This window comes from Pyxicephalus adspersus, chromosome 4, assembly GCF_032062135.1.
Source record: "Pyxicephalus adspersus chromosome 4, UCB_Pads_2.0, whole genome shotgun sequence".
Taxonomy (NCBI): domain Eukaryota; kingdom Metazoa; phylum Chordata; class Amphibia; order Anura; family Pyxicephalidae; genus Pyxicephalus; species Pyxicephalus adspersus.
This window is the reverse complement of record NC_092861.1, coordinates 5,769,144-5,787,369: the sequence shown is the minus strand read 5'-3', so window position 1 is coordinate 5,787,369 and position 18,226 is coordinate 5,769,144. Positions and strand designations below refer to the sequence as shown.

General features: G+C 39.5%; 1 protein-coding gene across 2 annotated transcripts; it reads left to right on the top strand.

Moving 5' to 3' along the window:
- The first annotated feature begins 82 nt into the window (after positions 1-82).
- On the top strand, positions 83-14,672 carry LOC140327999 (amine sulfotransferase-like). 2 transcript variants are annotated; one of them, XM_072407268.1, is made up of 7 exons: positions 83-144; positions 2,165-2,336; positions 5,808-6,022; positions 8,617-8,743; positions 9,589-9,683; positions 10,815-10,995; positions 14,343-14,672. In XM_072407268.1, exons 2-7 carry the CDS (start codon positions 2,180-2,182, stop codon positions 14,456-14,458), a joined length of 891 nt encoding a protein of 296 aa, XP_072263369.1. In that variant the 5' UTR covers positions 83-144; positions 2,165-2,179; the 3' UTR covers positions 14,459-14,672. The 2 variants fall into 2 exon arrangements, with proteins under 2 accessions (XP_072263369.1, XP_072263370.1); XM_072407269.1 differs by lacking the exon at positions 83-144 and adding an exon at positions 248-552.
- Positions 14,673-18,226: the final 3,554 nt, after the last annotated feature.

The following is an 18,226-nucleotide window of genomic DNA, read 5'->3' as shown; positions in this document are numbered from 1 at the left end:
TAACTGCAGGAAAAGAGGAGGAACTTGTATATCTGATTGGCTAAGAGTTTCTTATATAATTTATTTAGCCAGAGGAATGATATTCATTTCTGTGGAACATTGAGCTACAAATCAAGGAGTGAAAATAAAGGTTTGAACAGAAAGGTCAGTCCCATTCTCTCCAGAATGTTTTTATATTTATATATTAAATTATTTTTTGCACGCAGGGCTTTGGCTGAAATATTAAAATCTTTTTTGGAATATACTTTAAAGCTGTAGTTCAAAATAACATGCAGTGACTATGTTTAGTGTTTGGTTACATTGAAAACACATGGACCTAAAGAATCTTTTACATACATAAGCTGGATTGGATTTGTAAAATAAAAAGGCCACCCAAGCCATGATCTAGGACGGCATGGTCACTAAAGGGAGAATTCAGACATTCAAATTGCACTGTATAGCAGGTATGCTCAATCTCTGTTATCTGGAAGCTGCTGTACCTGCCAGAACCGTCAGCTTGGAAGATCTGTGACACCGGGAGCCTTCAGTTCAGGTGTCACCAGATGATCACTGGTAAGTGAGCTGATTTGCTTTCTTTCAGTCTCTCTCTTCCTCTCGCTTTCTCTCTCTCTTTACCTCCATCTCCCTCTCGCTTCCCGTCCCCCTCTATCTCTCTCTTTCTCTCTGATTTATGAAAGATCTCTAAGACTGGGGGAGATAGACTTTAATGAGAGAAGCTGGGTAATCCAGCAAATATGGGAATGAATTTCCCAAAATATTTTGCTGTTCCAGGTTTGCAGGATCACACATGTTCTCCCATGATACTTTATCTTCTCCAGTCTTAAAGAGCATTTATACCTAATTATATTATAATTATACTCTCTCTCTCTCTCCCTGTCTGTTTCTCTTTCTTTCCCTTTTTCTCTTTTTCCCTCTCCCTCTTTCTTTCACCCTCTTTCTCTCATTCCTTCTCTCTCTCCCTCCCTCTCTCTCCTTCTTTCTCTCTCCTTCAATCGTTCTCTCCCCCACTTCTCTCTACCTCAATATCTCTCTCTCTTTCCTCCCTACCCTATCTCTCTCTCTCTCTCTCTCTCTCTCTCTCTCTCTCTCTCTTTCTTTCTGTCTCTTTCTCATTCTTGGTAACTAGAAGTGGTAACTGCACTGCAACCCCACTGCCTGTCTGAACTTAGCCGTTAGAACCTTCTTTCAAGGTAGTTGGCTTGGAGAGAAAAAGGTGCAAATCCAGCCCTGTGCAAGTATCTATTGCAGTGTTTCTCAACCGCTTCAACATGGGATAACCCTTGAAAATACCTTTCAGGTTTTCAGGAGACCCCTTCTATATTTACTAAAACCACAGCTCACAGTATATTAGTGTTGTGGTCAGTGGGTAGATTGACTCTTACATTGCTGGCCATTGAGAAGCCAACAAGATCATTGAAGTCAGTTAAACTGACCTGAGAGGCACAAACTGCTCATTGATCAAGGAACCCTTAGCAATCTCTGGAAGAAACCTATGGTTCCACGTTTTAGCCACCATCTTTCAACATATTTGGTTGGCTCAGCGGCTAGCACCCTAGTCTTTGCAATGCTAGGTCACAGGTTTGAATGTTGGCCAGGACACTATAAACATAGAGTATGCGTGGGTTTCCTCCCATATTCCAAAACATGCAGTTTCGTAAATTGGCTTCCCTCAAAATAAATTGGCCTTCGACTGTGTTAATGACATATGACTATTGTGGGGACATTAGATTGTGAGCCTCTTTAAGGGACAATTAGTGATATGACTGTGGACCTTGTAAAGCGCTATATAAGTAAATAAATAAATGCACACAAATCACAAATGGTACAATTTTTTATTCATTCACTGTGCTGCACTGCACAGCTAAATGTAAATGAAGAGAGTTCCAACACAATGCCTGGTTATGCTTCTCCCATGCTTCTTTACCTTTTGACAGGTTTACTTTAATCAAAGAACAAAATAGGGACCAGTTATACTTCTGCTCAGTGCATTGCAATGAATGTATCTCAAGACACTGAAGCACATGGAACCATTGAAAATCAGACAACATACCTAAAACAGGAGTCAGAGGTCATAAGGAGGGTTTTCCTACTGATAAGGGAAGGGGGACATTATGAATGTACCATCTCTCAGTCTTATTCTTGTATTATTGTTTTTTTATTACAGATATCATTGGTAAAAATGGCTGAAATTACTCCTGTGCTACGTGACAAAAATTTGTACTGGTATAAAGGATTTTGTTTTATAAAAAAAACAATGACGCTAGAATTTGTAGAGTCCATGAAGAATTTAAAAGTAAGGAATGATGATGTTTTCCTCGTTACATACCCCAAATCAGGTGGGTTTATTGCTGCTTATATTATTACATTCTTCAAGGGATATTAAGTTGGGTGTAGTCAAGTATTGGTCATATAAGTAAACGAATAGAAAACATTAAAATTACCAATAATAAATGCAAATATATCTTTGTACAACCAACCCTTTAGACATAGAACTAGAATGGAAACAGAAGACCCATGAGGAAGATGTTTTTTGCGAAACATGGGTTAATCAATCACAGAAAATAATTCAGCCAAATTTATGATATCCTTTTTTTATGAACTTATACTGTATTTGGAGGTATACTAACACAACACTTGAGAATTCCTGTTGTATCAATCCATTGGGCAGAATGTCACCCTTACAGATAGTCAAAAAGATCATTGATGTCAGTTATACTGATCTGGTAAGACCAAATTGTTCAAGGGACCCCTAGAAACTACTGTAGGAACCCTGCTTGGGAAACACTGTAATAACCTATGAAATATGTGTTAAATATTCTTATTGATGTTCACATGTTTCTAGTTTCTTTGTCTAGTTAATCATACCCTTAGGCCATTTTCAGAATTGTGTTTGCAAACCATGTAGTAAAGCATTGCCAGGCATATAGCCAACAGCTGGAATGCATCCTGGAGCAGCAAACTGCAGGTTAACACATTTGCAGGAGTTGCCCTTATGTTTTTAGCTGCAGTGCAATTCTTCTTCTAGAGGAGGAAAAGCAACCACATGACTAGAAATTATATATCACTTCCAGGAACTGCACAGCAACCATGTTTAAATGTGTGCACAAAATAAATCCCAACTACTCCTGTTTGGTTAAATGGAAGTGGCTGGGAGCTTAGGTTGGCCCTATGGAGACTTTATACTCTGCCATTCTTTTAATTTTGAATCAAAATTCAAAAATCCTGAATATTTTATTTATTAAACCAACATATTGTGACATTTGGCTAATTTTAATTGACTTTTTTTATGATACTAGCTGATCAAAGTCCACACTTTGCTTATGCTTATCAAAATTTTAAAACATTCAAACTCATTTAAATATATTATTTTGAACCAACAGCCCATAATTTACTGAGCATACTAAATTGGGCAGATACAATCTCCTACTGTAGGACATATTTATTTTAGATCAAAGGGATGTGATAATGTGTACAAATGCTACATACTACAAATATAAAAATTAGAGGGAATAGAGTTCTTGGACAACAAAAGCCTAAAATATTAACTTTAAGAGGAAAGAGCCAGGTGGCTCAAAGCACGAGCATACTTTCGTGCATAGAGAACCCACATATGCAACTCAATACAGGTATCCCACTGGTTCCTTGCTAAGTTTTCTTCCATTGCTTCTTTCCCTGACTTGATAGGTGACCTCTGATGCTATACATTTCACCTGGCCTATGTTCATGAGCGGCCTGCTTGGATCTTAGATATTCTGGCATTCACCTTGGTCTGTTTACCTTTCCTGCTTACTGTTATGTACCAAGTTCTGACCCAAATTGTCCCTGGAAGGTTCTTGTTTGGGGCTTTTGTTCCCTTTGACCGTAGCAAATGATTTTGATTCTTTTTTCCAGGACTTTGGAAAGCTTTCTTAGGGCAGGTTCACAACTGCCTCTTTAATGCCTGATCTCTCACGATTGTGCGGATGGTACCTTGCAGAAATTTGAGCACTGGCCCGACAGTGCTGGTTCCAAAAGGACCAGCATCTGCACATTTGACAGCTACTAGTACCACTCACTGCAGCCCCTATTCATTCCCTATGGGTGTTGCCGTAGAGAGACATTACTTGTAGACTCTCCCCAAGTGGTAAACTTACTGCTGCCTCATTGCCAATGTGAATTACCCATTACAATAAATCTGGCATTTTCTGAGTTTGTGGGACTTGACCTTCGTTTTCCAATACTCATCACCTGCCCCCTCAAACCTGAATTTTTGCCTCTAACATGCAGTCTATTAAATAACAAGAGGACTTTTAAAAGTTTCTTCACTTTGGAATTGTATGACCAGGGTAGCTAAAATGTCGTCTCCCACTCCCTTTACCTTTAACTTTGTCACTGCTTACCAGGCCCACCCCCTCTCACCCCAATTTTACCCCTAAGAACACACTGAAACTTCACCGGACTTAAAATGGCTGACAGGCATTTATTTAAAACAACAAACATTTGCAAACTAGCATAACTAAAATACATTTTTTATAAACTTTTACTAATGTACACACATTAAACATAACATAAATATTTTAACAATTTAACCCCAAATGATACAACAGTACTTCTCTCTTTGTAAACCAACAACATACCCATTCCAAACCAAAAATATTAGGGCTACAGGTATCAGAAGTAAAAATCCACACCAAACCAGATTTTCAAATCCAAACTATTATACCACAAAGGCCCCTAGCCACCCAGCACAATAAAAGAAAAGAAAATGACATAAAAGAAATGACAAATCATCTTTTGTCCCAAAGGGAGAGAGAAATCAGGAAAAAAGTATGAAGAAAAATATACTCTTACCAGCTCCAATCCTGTTCCACAGCTTTCTCCACTGACAGTTATAGGGGGCAGAGAGGAAGGCAGTGAAGCTTCTGTAACACCACCTTCCTCCCCACCACCTTCAGCTGTCAGAGGAGAAAGCTTTGGACTTAGAATGCAAGAAAAGCATGGAGGAAGCAGGGAGGCTTCTGTAACACTCCCCACCTTCCTTGCATTTTAAGTCAATGGCTTTCTCTGCTGACAGCTGAAGGGGGCAGGAAGGAAGGCAGTGTTACAGAAGCCTCAATGCCTTCCTCCCTATCCTCTTCAGCTGTCAGCGGAGAAAGCTGTGGACAATGTGTCTCATCTTGTGATGCTAGTTGTCTTGAGGGGGACAGGGTACCGGTAGTGTTGTGCCTGTCCCCTGCAAGACAACAAGCAGAGATGAGGAGAGGGCCGTATTCTGCAGCTCTGCAGGCCAGATGTGGCTCACGGGCCGTACGTTGGGCACCCCTGGAATAGAATATTGCCACCTGCACAACATTTGATGATTCTGCCATGACTGTTTTCGTAACATTTCAGAACAGTGAATTTTTTTATCTGCATTACATATGTTAACAACAGGCACCAAATTAGAAGATAACCATTTTAATTAGCTAAATTATGTTCACACATATTATGTAACATGTTGGTATTTTTTATCTGTTCTTGAAATTTTAGCTACTACATGCAGTCCTGGGCTGCTCGCACCAACAAAATTCAAAGCTGATACAATTGAACCTATAGATTTTATACATATACATACATACATTTTTATACATATGAAACTGAGTTGATAATATTTTTGTTGGGATTACCTGGGAGCCATGAATTTTGATGTCCCCATAACCCAACCATTTAGCACTGTGCAGTAAGGAAAAAGGTTTTGCACCCTGTTCTAGAGTAATCTCGAGAGCTACAGCTAATGTAATGATATTGAATGTAAGAAAATAAATCCTTTTTTTTATTCTATGTAAAAGGAACCATTTGGACCCAGCAAATATTAAGTTTAATAACCAGTGAAGGGCACCGAAATGGTACTGAAAAAATAAATACTAATGAGAGAGTTCCATGGCTTGAGTTCCCACAACTAAATGAGAATATAGATCACAACAGTCGTCCTTCACCTCGTATGTTTGTATCCCATTTGTCAGAAGCATTTGTTCCCCGAGAATTGAAAAATAAAAAGGGAAAGGTAAGGTACCATTATTTGGGTTTATAATGTCAGTGGAATATGATAAATGGGGAAATAATTTTTTTCTACAATGGTATCATCTGATTTTTCTAAGACATAATCAGATAGATAATTCTTTACATTCCTAAATGTTCATTTGGCAGTGAGCAAAGTCACTGGTACACCAAAGTAAATGTAAAATCTAACAAAGGCCTTTTCCTATTTGGTTCCTTTTAATCTAAGAAATAAATACTTTTTTAAAGTACAAAAAATAACCTTTTGGTCCTTTCAGAAAACAGTGGTACCTCGGTATAAGTCCGCTTTGGAATAAGTCCAACTTGGTATAAGTCCGGTTTGGACACAAAAAATTTTGGTATACAACCATTGCCTGGTATACAACCTTTGTGATAGAACTTATATGGGCCAAAATGAGTCATAAGGACTTATACCAAGGTACCACTGGACCTATGTGGGGTGACTCATTGTTGTCATTAGAACTGATTTGTCAGTAGGCTCTTTGAGCCCAGGCGTAGAAGCCAGCAGGTGACTGCCACCTTCCTCCATCTGTGCTATCTTCATGCCTGGACACAGGCCTGATTTCCAATAAGGCCACCTAGGACATGGCTTAGGGTGACGTCACCACCAAGGGGTGCCATTACAGCATCTTTATATGGAACTGAAACCTGTTACTGCTGGTCGATAAGTTCTACAGTAATGTGATGCACACATTACATGAAAGGGATTATACCAAGTTCACAACTGTTCAGAGATCTGTGCAAAGTGACATCTGTATTGAAGACATTATTTTTTACCTCCTTTCTATTTTCCCAGATTTCACCCAGATTCACTGATGAAAGTGTATTCTCTCCAGCCTTGGAGAGCCTTCATAAATCAGGGTCTTTATCTCAATTCCTCTTCACTTTCTCTTCCCCATCTCTCTCACCCCTCTCCCTTGTTCTATCTACCCCACTCTCTCCCCTCTTCCACCCTCTCTCTCTTGCCCTTCTTCTTTCTCTCTCTCCCATGCCCCTCTCTCTTCTCTCTTTCTCTCACTTCCCACTAACTCTGCCCTCTCCCTCTTCCCTTATATTCTATATTCCTTATATTTTCTTTCACTCTCCCTCAACCTCTTTTTCTCTTTCCACCCTCTCTTTTTTCACTCCTCCTCACCCTCTCTCTCCCCTTCTTACCTGTATTTCCCTCACTCTTCCTCTCTTTTCTCCCCCTATCTCTTCTTTCCTTCCTTCCTTCTCTTTCTCCCCTCTTTTTCTCTCTCATCTCTCCTCTCTCACTCTCCCTCACTCTCTTTGGTTCTTGTGGAACAGCTTTCGTGGTGTTTTTTTGTGTCAACATCAAGGGCTGGTATAGGTTGGGGGAAGGAGTTTCAGCACAAACTAGCTAGCCTAGGGGAGCCAAAGGTAAAAACCTGGCCCTGCCTGGAAGCCCTTTTTATTACCGGGATAATGTGATTGTATACTATAGATAGTTGTAGCAGAAGAATTGGGATCAGCCATTGACATCAGTGACAAGCCAATGCATGGTAGTAACTCCAGCGCATATTCTGGTACAATATACTAAGTCTGGTTAGTATGGAAAACTAAAATTATGATGTGTAGCCTGGTGGACCTGATGGCGTTATCTGTCTTGATATTTGTGATGCTAATTCTAGCACAATGCACTAGTTCTAGATATGTTGGATATGATATGCACCCTGATGGACCTGATGGTTTTAAAAAAGGGTAGAGTGGCATTGTAAGCAAGTCTGGTTAGGTTAGATGTGACAACTGGTCTTGCCGACCTGGTACGTACAAAAGAAGTCCGGGTGGCTCCTTGTAGGGTTTTTTTACCCAATCACACATTTTCTGGCTGCATTTGTGATGTGATACTGCCATTTCTTGGAATGCTTGTCAGATACAGTCAGTAAGGTCTACCATTTTAGTTACTTACTGTACATATGTGTGTATAGAGGAGACATCCCAATTTTTTGTGCCACTTAGTGTTTCTGTACTTACAAAGCTTACTTGCGTATTTTTGTTTGTAAAAAAGGAATATGACTTGGGTGTGTGGTCAGTGTTACTGGGTTGAGTTTAGGGTGCCAGTTTTTCTGAACCTATAGATTCCTGAGATGTAGATGAGACCCTAGCCATATTGTGACAGAAAATGTGTTACTGGCAGAGCCACTAGGCCAAAAAAGAGAATAAAAAGCTTGCAGTGATCTTTTAGGTGTTTGTTGTATGCCAGGTTTACAAACCAATTTGGACGTTCTCAAGCAGAGAACTTAGGTAACAATGGACTTCCGGTGTGTTTCTTATATTGCCAACTTCTTTCTGAGTAGCGAGAATGTTGCCCAAACCACGGCTTGTATATTTCACCTAATGTACATTGCAGCAAGTGTTTTTATTGGCTTGCAATGGGTTCTCAGTAAACAGGCTTAGCAAAGATGTGCACCATGCCCTTAAAAAATGGAACTTATCACCATTTACAGCAAACACCCACAGAAATAAACATTATCTTATGGGCAATGTCACTAATAAAATGGGGTAAAACTATGATTTTTTTATACAACAAGTAGACCTTCATATATCCATCCTTATTCAGTGTTTTTTTCATTGAAGGTCATCTATGTGATGAGGAATCCAAAGGATGTTATGAAGTCTTTTTATCATTTTCAAGACATTGCTGTTTTAGCTGAAAAATCGCCAAATTTTGACCACTTTTTTGAGAAGTTTTTAGATGGTGAAGGTAAATATACATCCTATGTGTTTATGTTCTGCTTGATGTACAGTAATTTGACCTGAAAGCTTTTGCTTCAAATAATTATTTGGACCTTGTCACGAGTGATTTTGATCATGATTAATTGCTGCTCTGAATCGGTAATTGTAGCACCTGTATTGCTGTCTATATAATACACTCATCGACCACTTTAATAGGTCCTGGTAATGGGTTGGACCTACTTTTGCCTTCAGGACTGTCACAAGTCCTCATGGCATAGATCCAACAAGGTCCTGGAAACATATTTTGGGCTGTATTAACATGATAGCCAAATTGCTGCAGAATTGTCAACTGCACATCCATAATATCCTAGAAGGTAGGATGCTATGGTGGACATGAAGCTTTTCCTTTTATGAACAAAACCTAAAGTAGGAAGGGAAAGTGTAGCATATTAGTAGTGAATTAATAGTATTAGTTAATATTATAATGATTCCAGGGGTATAGTGGGGCAGGCACACGTGGGCATGCTGTACCCTCAATTTTTTCGTGTCCCCCATATAGGCTTTCTCTGCACATTCGCCATGACTAGCATTCACTATTACTGTGCTCCCACCTGATTTTTTATGACTACATCCCTGAGTAATTCCTGTCTCCTAGCTCAAGATCATATCCACCCATATTTCTATGACAGATATCATTATTGCTACTTAATTTACTCATTGATTCCCAGAATTTTTTTAAAACAGAAACAAGGACTACAATTTTTTTTCTGTAGACAAATAGAGCTATTAGTATCATCCAGGAGGCATTAGAAAAGTGCTGACGATGTGTGATATGTCCTATTTACAATGCATTGGGATTTTTATTTTTCACAGTATATGCAGGCAAATGGTTTGATCATGTACGAGGGTGGTACACTCATAAAAACGATTACAACATCCTTTTCTTAAAATATGAAGACATGATAAAGGTAAGGGATATGACATTTGTTGAAATACTAAAATATAACAGCATTTGTTTATACTGTAGATGAGTTTTTCGACATATAAAATATGCTGCCTGGCCTTAAAAAAAAGTTACATTTTGTTGGGCTGCCTTTAGCTTTGATTACACTATACATTCACTGCGGTATTATTTGGAAAATGTATGCAATGTGAACCTGAACCTGAACCACTCTTTTACAATTTGAGTCCAATGAATCCTGGAAAATTTCTGTGCTACTAGAAAGGAAAAAAAATCAATTGTTGGAAAAACCTGGCCATTCTGTATTTTCACGAAGGATGACAAGTAAGGAAGAAGCTTTTAATAGCATTACATGGCCCCATGTTTAATATTAACATTGTTTACTATTAGCAATGTAAATTATAAGGTTCCTGATTATCATTGTGATACTTCTATTACGGTCAGCAATGAAGTTTGGTTTTGCCAAAAGGAGAATTAGTGGTGAATTTCCATTTCTAAAAGCCAAAAGGCTCACAAGAGCCAAAAATAGGGAATGGGATAAGCTTCTGCTATACAAGAGGAGATCCAAAGCACCCACGGTGTTGGAATATCAAACCCAGGATAGGAAAATAGGAAAGGATAGGAAAAGCTCAGAAACTGTATAGGAAGATATTAGGATCAGTTAAGAAACTGATTTTCTTCGGATGGGTGGCATTGTCTTGTGTGCCCCCCATGTTCACAGTTTGTCAGGTAACTCTCTTCTTACAATGAACACTATCTCTATCAGCATCAGATTTGAACAATCACCCTTTACTTCATATTCCTATTTTTTTATTTTATTTAATTCCATTGATGTGCAGGTATCAAGTTGTTGGCCAATTATGGAGCTAGTTTATTGTGTACACAGATCTAGAGAAGACAGAGACGAATTATATTAGTTTGAAGCTATAAAGTTAAAAATATATTATTCCAGACTCAACCATCCTATCTTGGACTTTGAATCTTGCCAGGTTTTGCTGATCACTAAATTATTTTCATTATATGTCAAAAAAATGTTTTAAATGCACATATCCGTTTATCAAATTTGCTAAAAAAATGTTTAAGTTTTAGACAATATAATAGTTATTGTTCACTAAAATGGGTTTTCTCCTGTTTGCAGGACCTTCGATCTACTGTGAAAAAAGTCTGCTCATTTTTGGGTATAAAATTAGATGATGAAGCAATGGATATTGTGGTCAAGAAAGCATCTTTCAAAGAGATGAAAAATGATCCACTTGCAAATAAAGACAATATGCCTGAAGACCTCATTGATAAAAAATTGGGGTCATTTATGCGTAAAGGTAAAATAGTTCAGCTATACTGTTGATTGGTTGTACTTCTATATTCTTTAGTTCTTTAGAAGTAATTTATTTAGTAAATGTATTATGAAATAGGACAAGTATTCTCAGATTATTCAACAGGCAGCCACCCAAAGTTAACAGAATATACACTGCATATTGCATGATTTAAAGAGGAAGTAAACACAGAACTATTTAACAGCCAGTCTCAACTTACCTATGGCTTTCCAAGAACAGTCCTCAAAAATGAGTGCTTGCATTATCAAATTAGGCTTTTCAAAAACAAATGTTTGGAAAATCCCTGTTTTCAGACATTACTTTTAGCTCTGCCTGGACTCAATCAATTTAAGTAACAATTTCTAGAAAGCTCCTTTAATTTGTGTGGAAGTAGCCAACAAAAATACTTATACAGAGTGCTAACACTAGGGAAGGGAACTACACACTAGGAGAACTAAATTTGAGCGACTCAACTATCCATGTCCAAGTGCAGGGTGCCATCATCATCCGTCTCTTCTTCCTCTTACAGACCATCTTTAGCCATCTTATTCTAACACACGGCATAAAAAAATTAAAAAAATTGAGAAAATGCATGGTCTCTCTTTGAAAGATTATTATCCTTGTATCAAGCTTTTTGTATTGATAGCAAACCTAGTTCACCGTGAGTATCTCAAAGGTTCACCCCAAAATATCTGCCATTTGGGACCTTTTTATTCTTATATAATTGTATACACCCACTTTAATTGCATCTAACCCAGAGTAAACTAGGTCAACCTTTTCCAACCATTTGATTTTCAGAAGAACCATTAAACATTGTTTGGTCTTAGAATATCCTTGTTAAAGTTAACTAATTGTACAGTTCCATCCTTTACATTGGTGACCAGTGGAAATATTGATCTTTTTAGGCATTTGGAAGAACATTCTGACAGAATTTAAAAAATCATTGGCATTCTGTAGCAAGATTTGCCAAATGGTGTTGGCCTTGGAATTTTCCAGACACCATTAGATGGGAGGCCAGTCAGCTACAGTTCAAGAATCCCCTTGCAACTTGTGGCGGAATTCAAGCTTTAATGTAACCCTGGTTGAGAATAGTTTTTGAGAGGTATCATATATATGTAAGGCCCTGGTCCAGCAACCGTACTCGCCAGACACCAGTTCCCAATCTAACACCGCACTCTTCACCTATAGTGAGGCCTAGGAGACTGGTTGCATTTTCACAGCACATGGTTGCCCCCAGGACTTGCACAAGGGATGGTGTCTGGTGAAGAGCTGGCAGAGGACCAGAAGCCCACAGATAATGCAGTACCAAAATTCCAATGTCACAGATCAGCAGCACTGCAACAGCAGTCTGTTTAGCAGCAGCTGTTCCCACCTTGCTCTAGCTGCTGTGCTGGCTCTGGACTGAGGGGCGTTGTCCAGCCATTTCTGCTAATTGATTCTCACCTGTCCTCCTAATCCCCACCCAGCTAACCTGTCAGTCTCCCTATACATGCTGGGCTCAGTCATGCACCTATTGTTTCAGCAATAGTTGTTACTACCTGAGGTTCCTGTGAGCATTCAGTTTCCAGTCCTCGTTTCCTGTTCCTGACCTTGGCTTGTCCTGACTGTGCCTGTTCTCTGCCTGCCCTGATGCGGTCCTGTTTTCGGTTTTTGAATCTACCTGTCGACTTTGTACTTCGCCTTCGGTTATCTCCAGCTGTCAGCTGCTACATGCACGGTTGAGTCTGAGGGCCGCAACCTGGGTGCCGTTCGCAGCAAAGCCCAATACCCCTTGCGGGGTGCTCTGGTGAACACCGGGCGGTGCCATAGACTCTGCGCCTCTGATATCACCTCGGGTAAACGTGCTGGTAGCACACAGGGTCCACCTCCTGTTCAAGTGTCTTGGCTGTGACATCCAACAAACAAAGTCCAGAATATGGATCCAGAGGTCATAACAGATAATCCATCCACCGGACAAAGTACACAGGACCAAACACAAGCAGAGTCGAGGTTACCGGCAAAAGGTTGGTAGGTCTAGGCAGCATAAACTCGCAGGCTCAGTAACAGGCAAAGTCAGTGTCGCGCACGCGTACGACTTGCACAGGAGCGGTGTGAACCCTGAGAAGGGCCAAGGCTAAGCAGTAACCAGGTCTTCTCCAGAGTCTTTGATGGTGAGGATGTTGCACTGCTACTTACTGATTGTTGCGGTCCTTGGGCACACCAAAGTAGGCAATATGAAACATGGTACCAAATCACAAAGCAGAAGAAGGTCAAGGTCCAGGCAGGAAACAACCAAGAGAGGTCAGGCCATAAGGCAGGAATCAAATAGCAGAGATCCAAGAAATAGCCACTGGCGACACAAGGGCCACCGCAGACGTAGTAACACAGGAGACACTGGAAGCAAAAGGAGGCACAGGTGACACAGGAATATCCACAGACAGACAGGAACACTTAAACAGCACTGGACAGTTGGCTGGGAACCAACAGACTGGACAACTAGGGGTTAACACAGGAGCTGGACAGAGGAAATGCTAGATTAAGCAACAGGTGGACAGGCACTGACTCAACAGAACTAGGGGCTCGGCACTAATGTAGACTTGTTGCACAAGCACTGAGTGCAGTGTGTGAGCTAGCTAAATAGCCAGGGATGATTAATAAGCTATTTCTTAACTGGGGTTGGATGAAGCCTAAAAATCTTGGGAATGTAGGCAAGCCCAGAGTCAGGACTGCCCGCGTGTTCAGGAGAGAGATGCCTGCGCTTTAGTGAGGAAGAGGTAAATGTGATAGTTAGCAAAAGTAAATCAGACGAAAACCCACTCCAGCACAGATAGCCCAAATACACGCTACTACAGGCACTGGTGATTGGGAGTAGAGAGGCTATAAAGTGCCAGCAGCCAATGACAGCGCAATAGTCAGGAATTGATCAGCCTCTAAAATCCCCTTCAGCTGTGCACAGCCTAGCAATGGATGCTGGGGATGCTAATAAAATACATCAGGCTGCACAGCTAAAGGGAAGCAGGGGCTGCTGCTATTTATGTATTCTCTTTGCTGCTGCAAATGACATTGCTGGGCAAAAGAGGCTGTGTGGGATACAGCGGTGACGCACAACACAAAATCGCCAGCCCAATAAGTGTTTCTTAACAATTTGAATAAGTGTACCAAATTTTCATTACTGAGGTCAGGCCCAGGTAGTGTTTTCCATCTGTTTGATCTTTGATCACAACTAATTCATCTATTACCATAAATGCATCCAATGAAACCAAACTAAGCAGAGTGTTTCTGTAATTCATTTATGAATGTTGAAGCCCATATAATATGTTATAATGTATTTAATGTATATGTTTAATGTTAGATTTGTGTTATTTTCTTTTCAGGCCAAGTTGGAGATTGGAAAAACCTAATGACTGTGGCACAAAATGAAACGTTTGACAAAATATTTCAGGAGAAAATGGGAGATTTATCACTAAATTTTACCTGGCAAATCTCTTAAGATCTTTTTTTTTCATTTTCATATCTCATGACACAATTCATGTAATTTAAACTAGTGGTATATATATATATATATATGGTGTATTCATTGTCTCATAAACCTAAAACGCATTAAAACAAGAAGTCAAATGAATTTAATCATTTAATATCTTCTCCACGTACAGTATGATACATGATGTTTCATAAATATTCTATAAATATGTTCTGTACCATGATGTCCTCTGTTTCATGACTACACCATCTGATTTTTCTCAATGCAATGTTTATGAGACATTTTTGTTAAAAGAAAGGTAGGAAAGGTAATTAGTTGCACCACTTCAGTTTTTGCTCTCATTTCCTCAGTCTACACAGCTAACTTGCTGTTCATGATGGAGACTTTCTTTATTGTAGGCAGAGAAACCTGTCACTTCTGCATCAGTGCCACCATCTTCAACTTCCAGGTCTACGATGATCCTTTTCCTCCGTTGGGCTGTCTCTGATGGTGTAAACTCATTCTTTTTAAAGTTTGGTTCTAACCACACAGGCCTTCAAAATTCAATGACTTGAAAATCATCTTCAATATTTTAACTGTTCCTTATAATTTTTTTTGAGTGCAAAATTAAAAAAACATTTTCCCATCATGTAATGTTTTCTCGCAAAACATAGGGAAAAAATCTAGGAAACAAATGCTCCAATCACGGTAAGAGTTAATTCAATCTTTTTTTACGTGACTTATTCCTTTTAAATTTTAAGAATACATTTTTTTTTTAAGACAACATCCAAAATAGAACCAATAAAATAGAATAAAACAGTATATAAAAGGGTCTCTTGAGGCTTTTCATTTTATGTTTTCTGTCCATTATTTCTCACTGCAGCCCCCAGAAATAGTCAACAATCAGCAATCATACTAACGTTCCACCGCCCTTGGTACCTCCTATCCATTGCTTTGATAACCCGATGGCCTTCTTTCCATTCCATGGAACCCGATAGCTTTTCTCTTCACTCACCACACCCAAGTTCTCCGGGAAGTAGTCCAAATGAAAGTGGGGGAAATGCAGTTTGAGGCTCTTTGAACAACCCAGTTCATATGGGTCCAAATGGTTACCAAAGAATTTGGTGACCACTTCCTTAAATGAAAACCAAGCTGCTTTTTCCTACATGTCCATTTTTGTCTCAAACAGTGGACTTTTCCTCAGTTTGTGGATGTCAGGTCCAACAAATACTCCCTCTTTCAACTTTGCCTCTGACAATTCTGGGAATTTGTTTGCTCTTTAATGCAAATACAGCAGACGTTATATGGAGACCATGGCTTGATCACTCCAAAATATGCAAAATACAGTTCCTGTTTTTCAACAAGATAGTCCCCACATATGTAACAAAAACTGTCAGATGAAATAAATACTCGGTGTGCATACAATACGGACAAGTTGAATATGGACATTTGTGCGGGAAAACCTTACGTGATGGGAAAAAATTGGAAGTCATGGATTCAGCCCATCAAAAAAGATTATAATCAGTGAAATCAGTGAAAAAAGTGAAATCTCTGGCCCGTGTTATTGTGCCACACTTCCTGTGCTGTGCCAAGATATTAATTAAAAAAAATTTTTTTAAGAATAGCAAACATTTTAATAATAAAAAGCAAAAAAAAAAAAAAGAATAAAAAATAACAAAAAAGATACAATGGGAATGTTTGAGGGAATATCAGATTTCTTGTTTTATAAATAGAGCCCAAGGTGTTTGTTAAGGTAAAAGTAGTTATTAGTTTCAGTGGAAAACCTATCCCTAACCACCATCATCCAATAGGAATGCTTAATAATCCTTCAGAAGCTGGAGAGCTAAAGTTTCTATTGGCTGATAGGTAATGGGTTGCTATCACCATTTTTATATTACAATTAAAGTATTGGCTTCTATTTACAGGGCGTTGACTGGCCATATTCTCATTGAAATTTAGGAAGTGTCTCTGTCCGCCTGTGCTAGGCTAAAAAAAAATCACTACCTTCCATATTGTCTGTGCCCACGGGGGTACACCTTGACAGGTGCCACTGTAGCACCAGGGGTAGGTGAATCCCACGTTTAGAGACCTTGGGTCCGATTTAATAAAGCTTTAGAAGACTGGAAAACCTATCATGGGTGACTGAAAAGTAATTTGCTGTTTGTTAGCAAATAGCTATAATGTTAGCTATAATGTTTTCAATTCTGAACCAGATCCATACAAGGTTTACTGGATCACCCGGGTTCTCTATCTTTTACAATCTTAGAGAGCTTTAATAAATAAGGCTCACTAAGTTATAGTATATATAAAACCATAATGTATTTATTTTTGTTTTAGATCAGGGGTGGCCATTCTTTGGCCCACGGACCACATCCGGCCCACGGAGCTGTCAGGTCCGGCCCTTTGCTCATTCCTTTCTCTGCTTTCCTATGTTTCCCTTTGAAATCGTGCTGCCAGGAGAGAGAGCTACTTGTACTGTGAGATAATCCCAGCAGCAGCATGAGAGCTGTGTCTGTGTCCATGTAGCTGTCATTATCCCCATGTATTAATCCTCAAATCTCCATTACTGATTGCCATAGAAATGTGAAATGTTTAGGGTACACAGGGGACCCTAAGAGCTGCTACCAAGCTACATTTAAGCCCTCTAAGCATACGGGGTCACAAGCAAAAAAATCATAACAATTAGGGATATTTTCATATTAAGTGGGGCTAGTTAAAGACAAGGGTCCCCTAATTGAGTGTGCATGTTGGGGACCCCCTGGGGGCCACTCTCATGGCAATGGACATTAGGGTACTGCCAACTGTCTGTGCGTTGTGGTGTCCCTTAAAGTTCACAAAACTTCAAGGCTGCATTCAGATTGGCAGTGAGGTTGCGGTGCGATTACCCCTTCCCTATGCCATAGAACCCTGGCTCGGGGGAGATGCTCAGTACTACTTACCTCTGCCTGCAGTAAAATCTGCAGACGCTGCAATGTGAGGGAATGAGTGGCTGGCGAGCTGCCTGTTACACGTTGCTGGACACCCACATTCTGTGAACCCCAATCTCTCTGGAATCGAGGGATGTTGGCAACTGGAAATGTGGAAGCCAGTAGAAAACTCCTTATGCCCCCTCCTTCCCCATTAAAATGTTGTATCTATCATATAATGCCTACCCTGTCACACATAGCTATCCCCTTACTCCCTATATACCCCAATTACTCAGTAAGAAATGGGAAATGTAACTGCAAGTGCAGGTCTCTTGTGGAAAACTTCTCCTAAAATGTCATCACTATGTGCCATCACAAGATATGAAAAACTATAACTGGTATACAATGCTATCCCATCACATATAGCTGGCCACTTACCTTTTCTGAACTCCAAATTCTCTTTAACAGTCGAGGAAGAGAAATGTAGGATAAGTGGGGACCCCCCCCCCCACTAATATTGTATCACTCCTACTATACCATAGTGCCCTGTCATGGCTGCCTATGTTCTTTGAATCCCAATTTCTCCTGGAAGGGGAGCTGTAAGTATATTGAAATGTATAATTGTAATGTAACTAGAAAAATTTCAATTTAATTTAATTTGAAAGCCCAAGTTTTACCATTTTAGATTTTCCTCCCTTTGGGTCCTAGTGACAATGGTCATCATGACTATTACACGGGTGCCCCATTGGAGACACAGACAACATTAAAAACCTAACTGAGGTTCCAAAAATCCCCCACAAATTATAGAAAATATATTTCTCTTTAGAAAAGTTGAAAATTAGATGACTATTATCTATAAAATACACCTGTTAAACAACATACTAAATACATG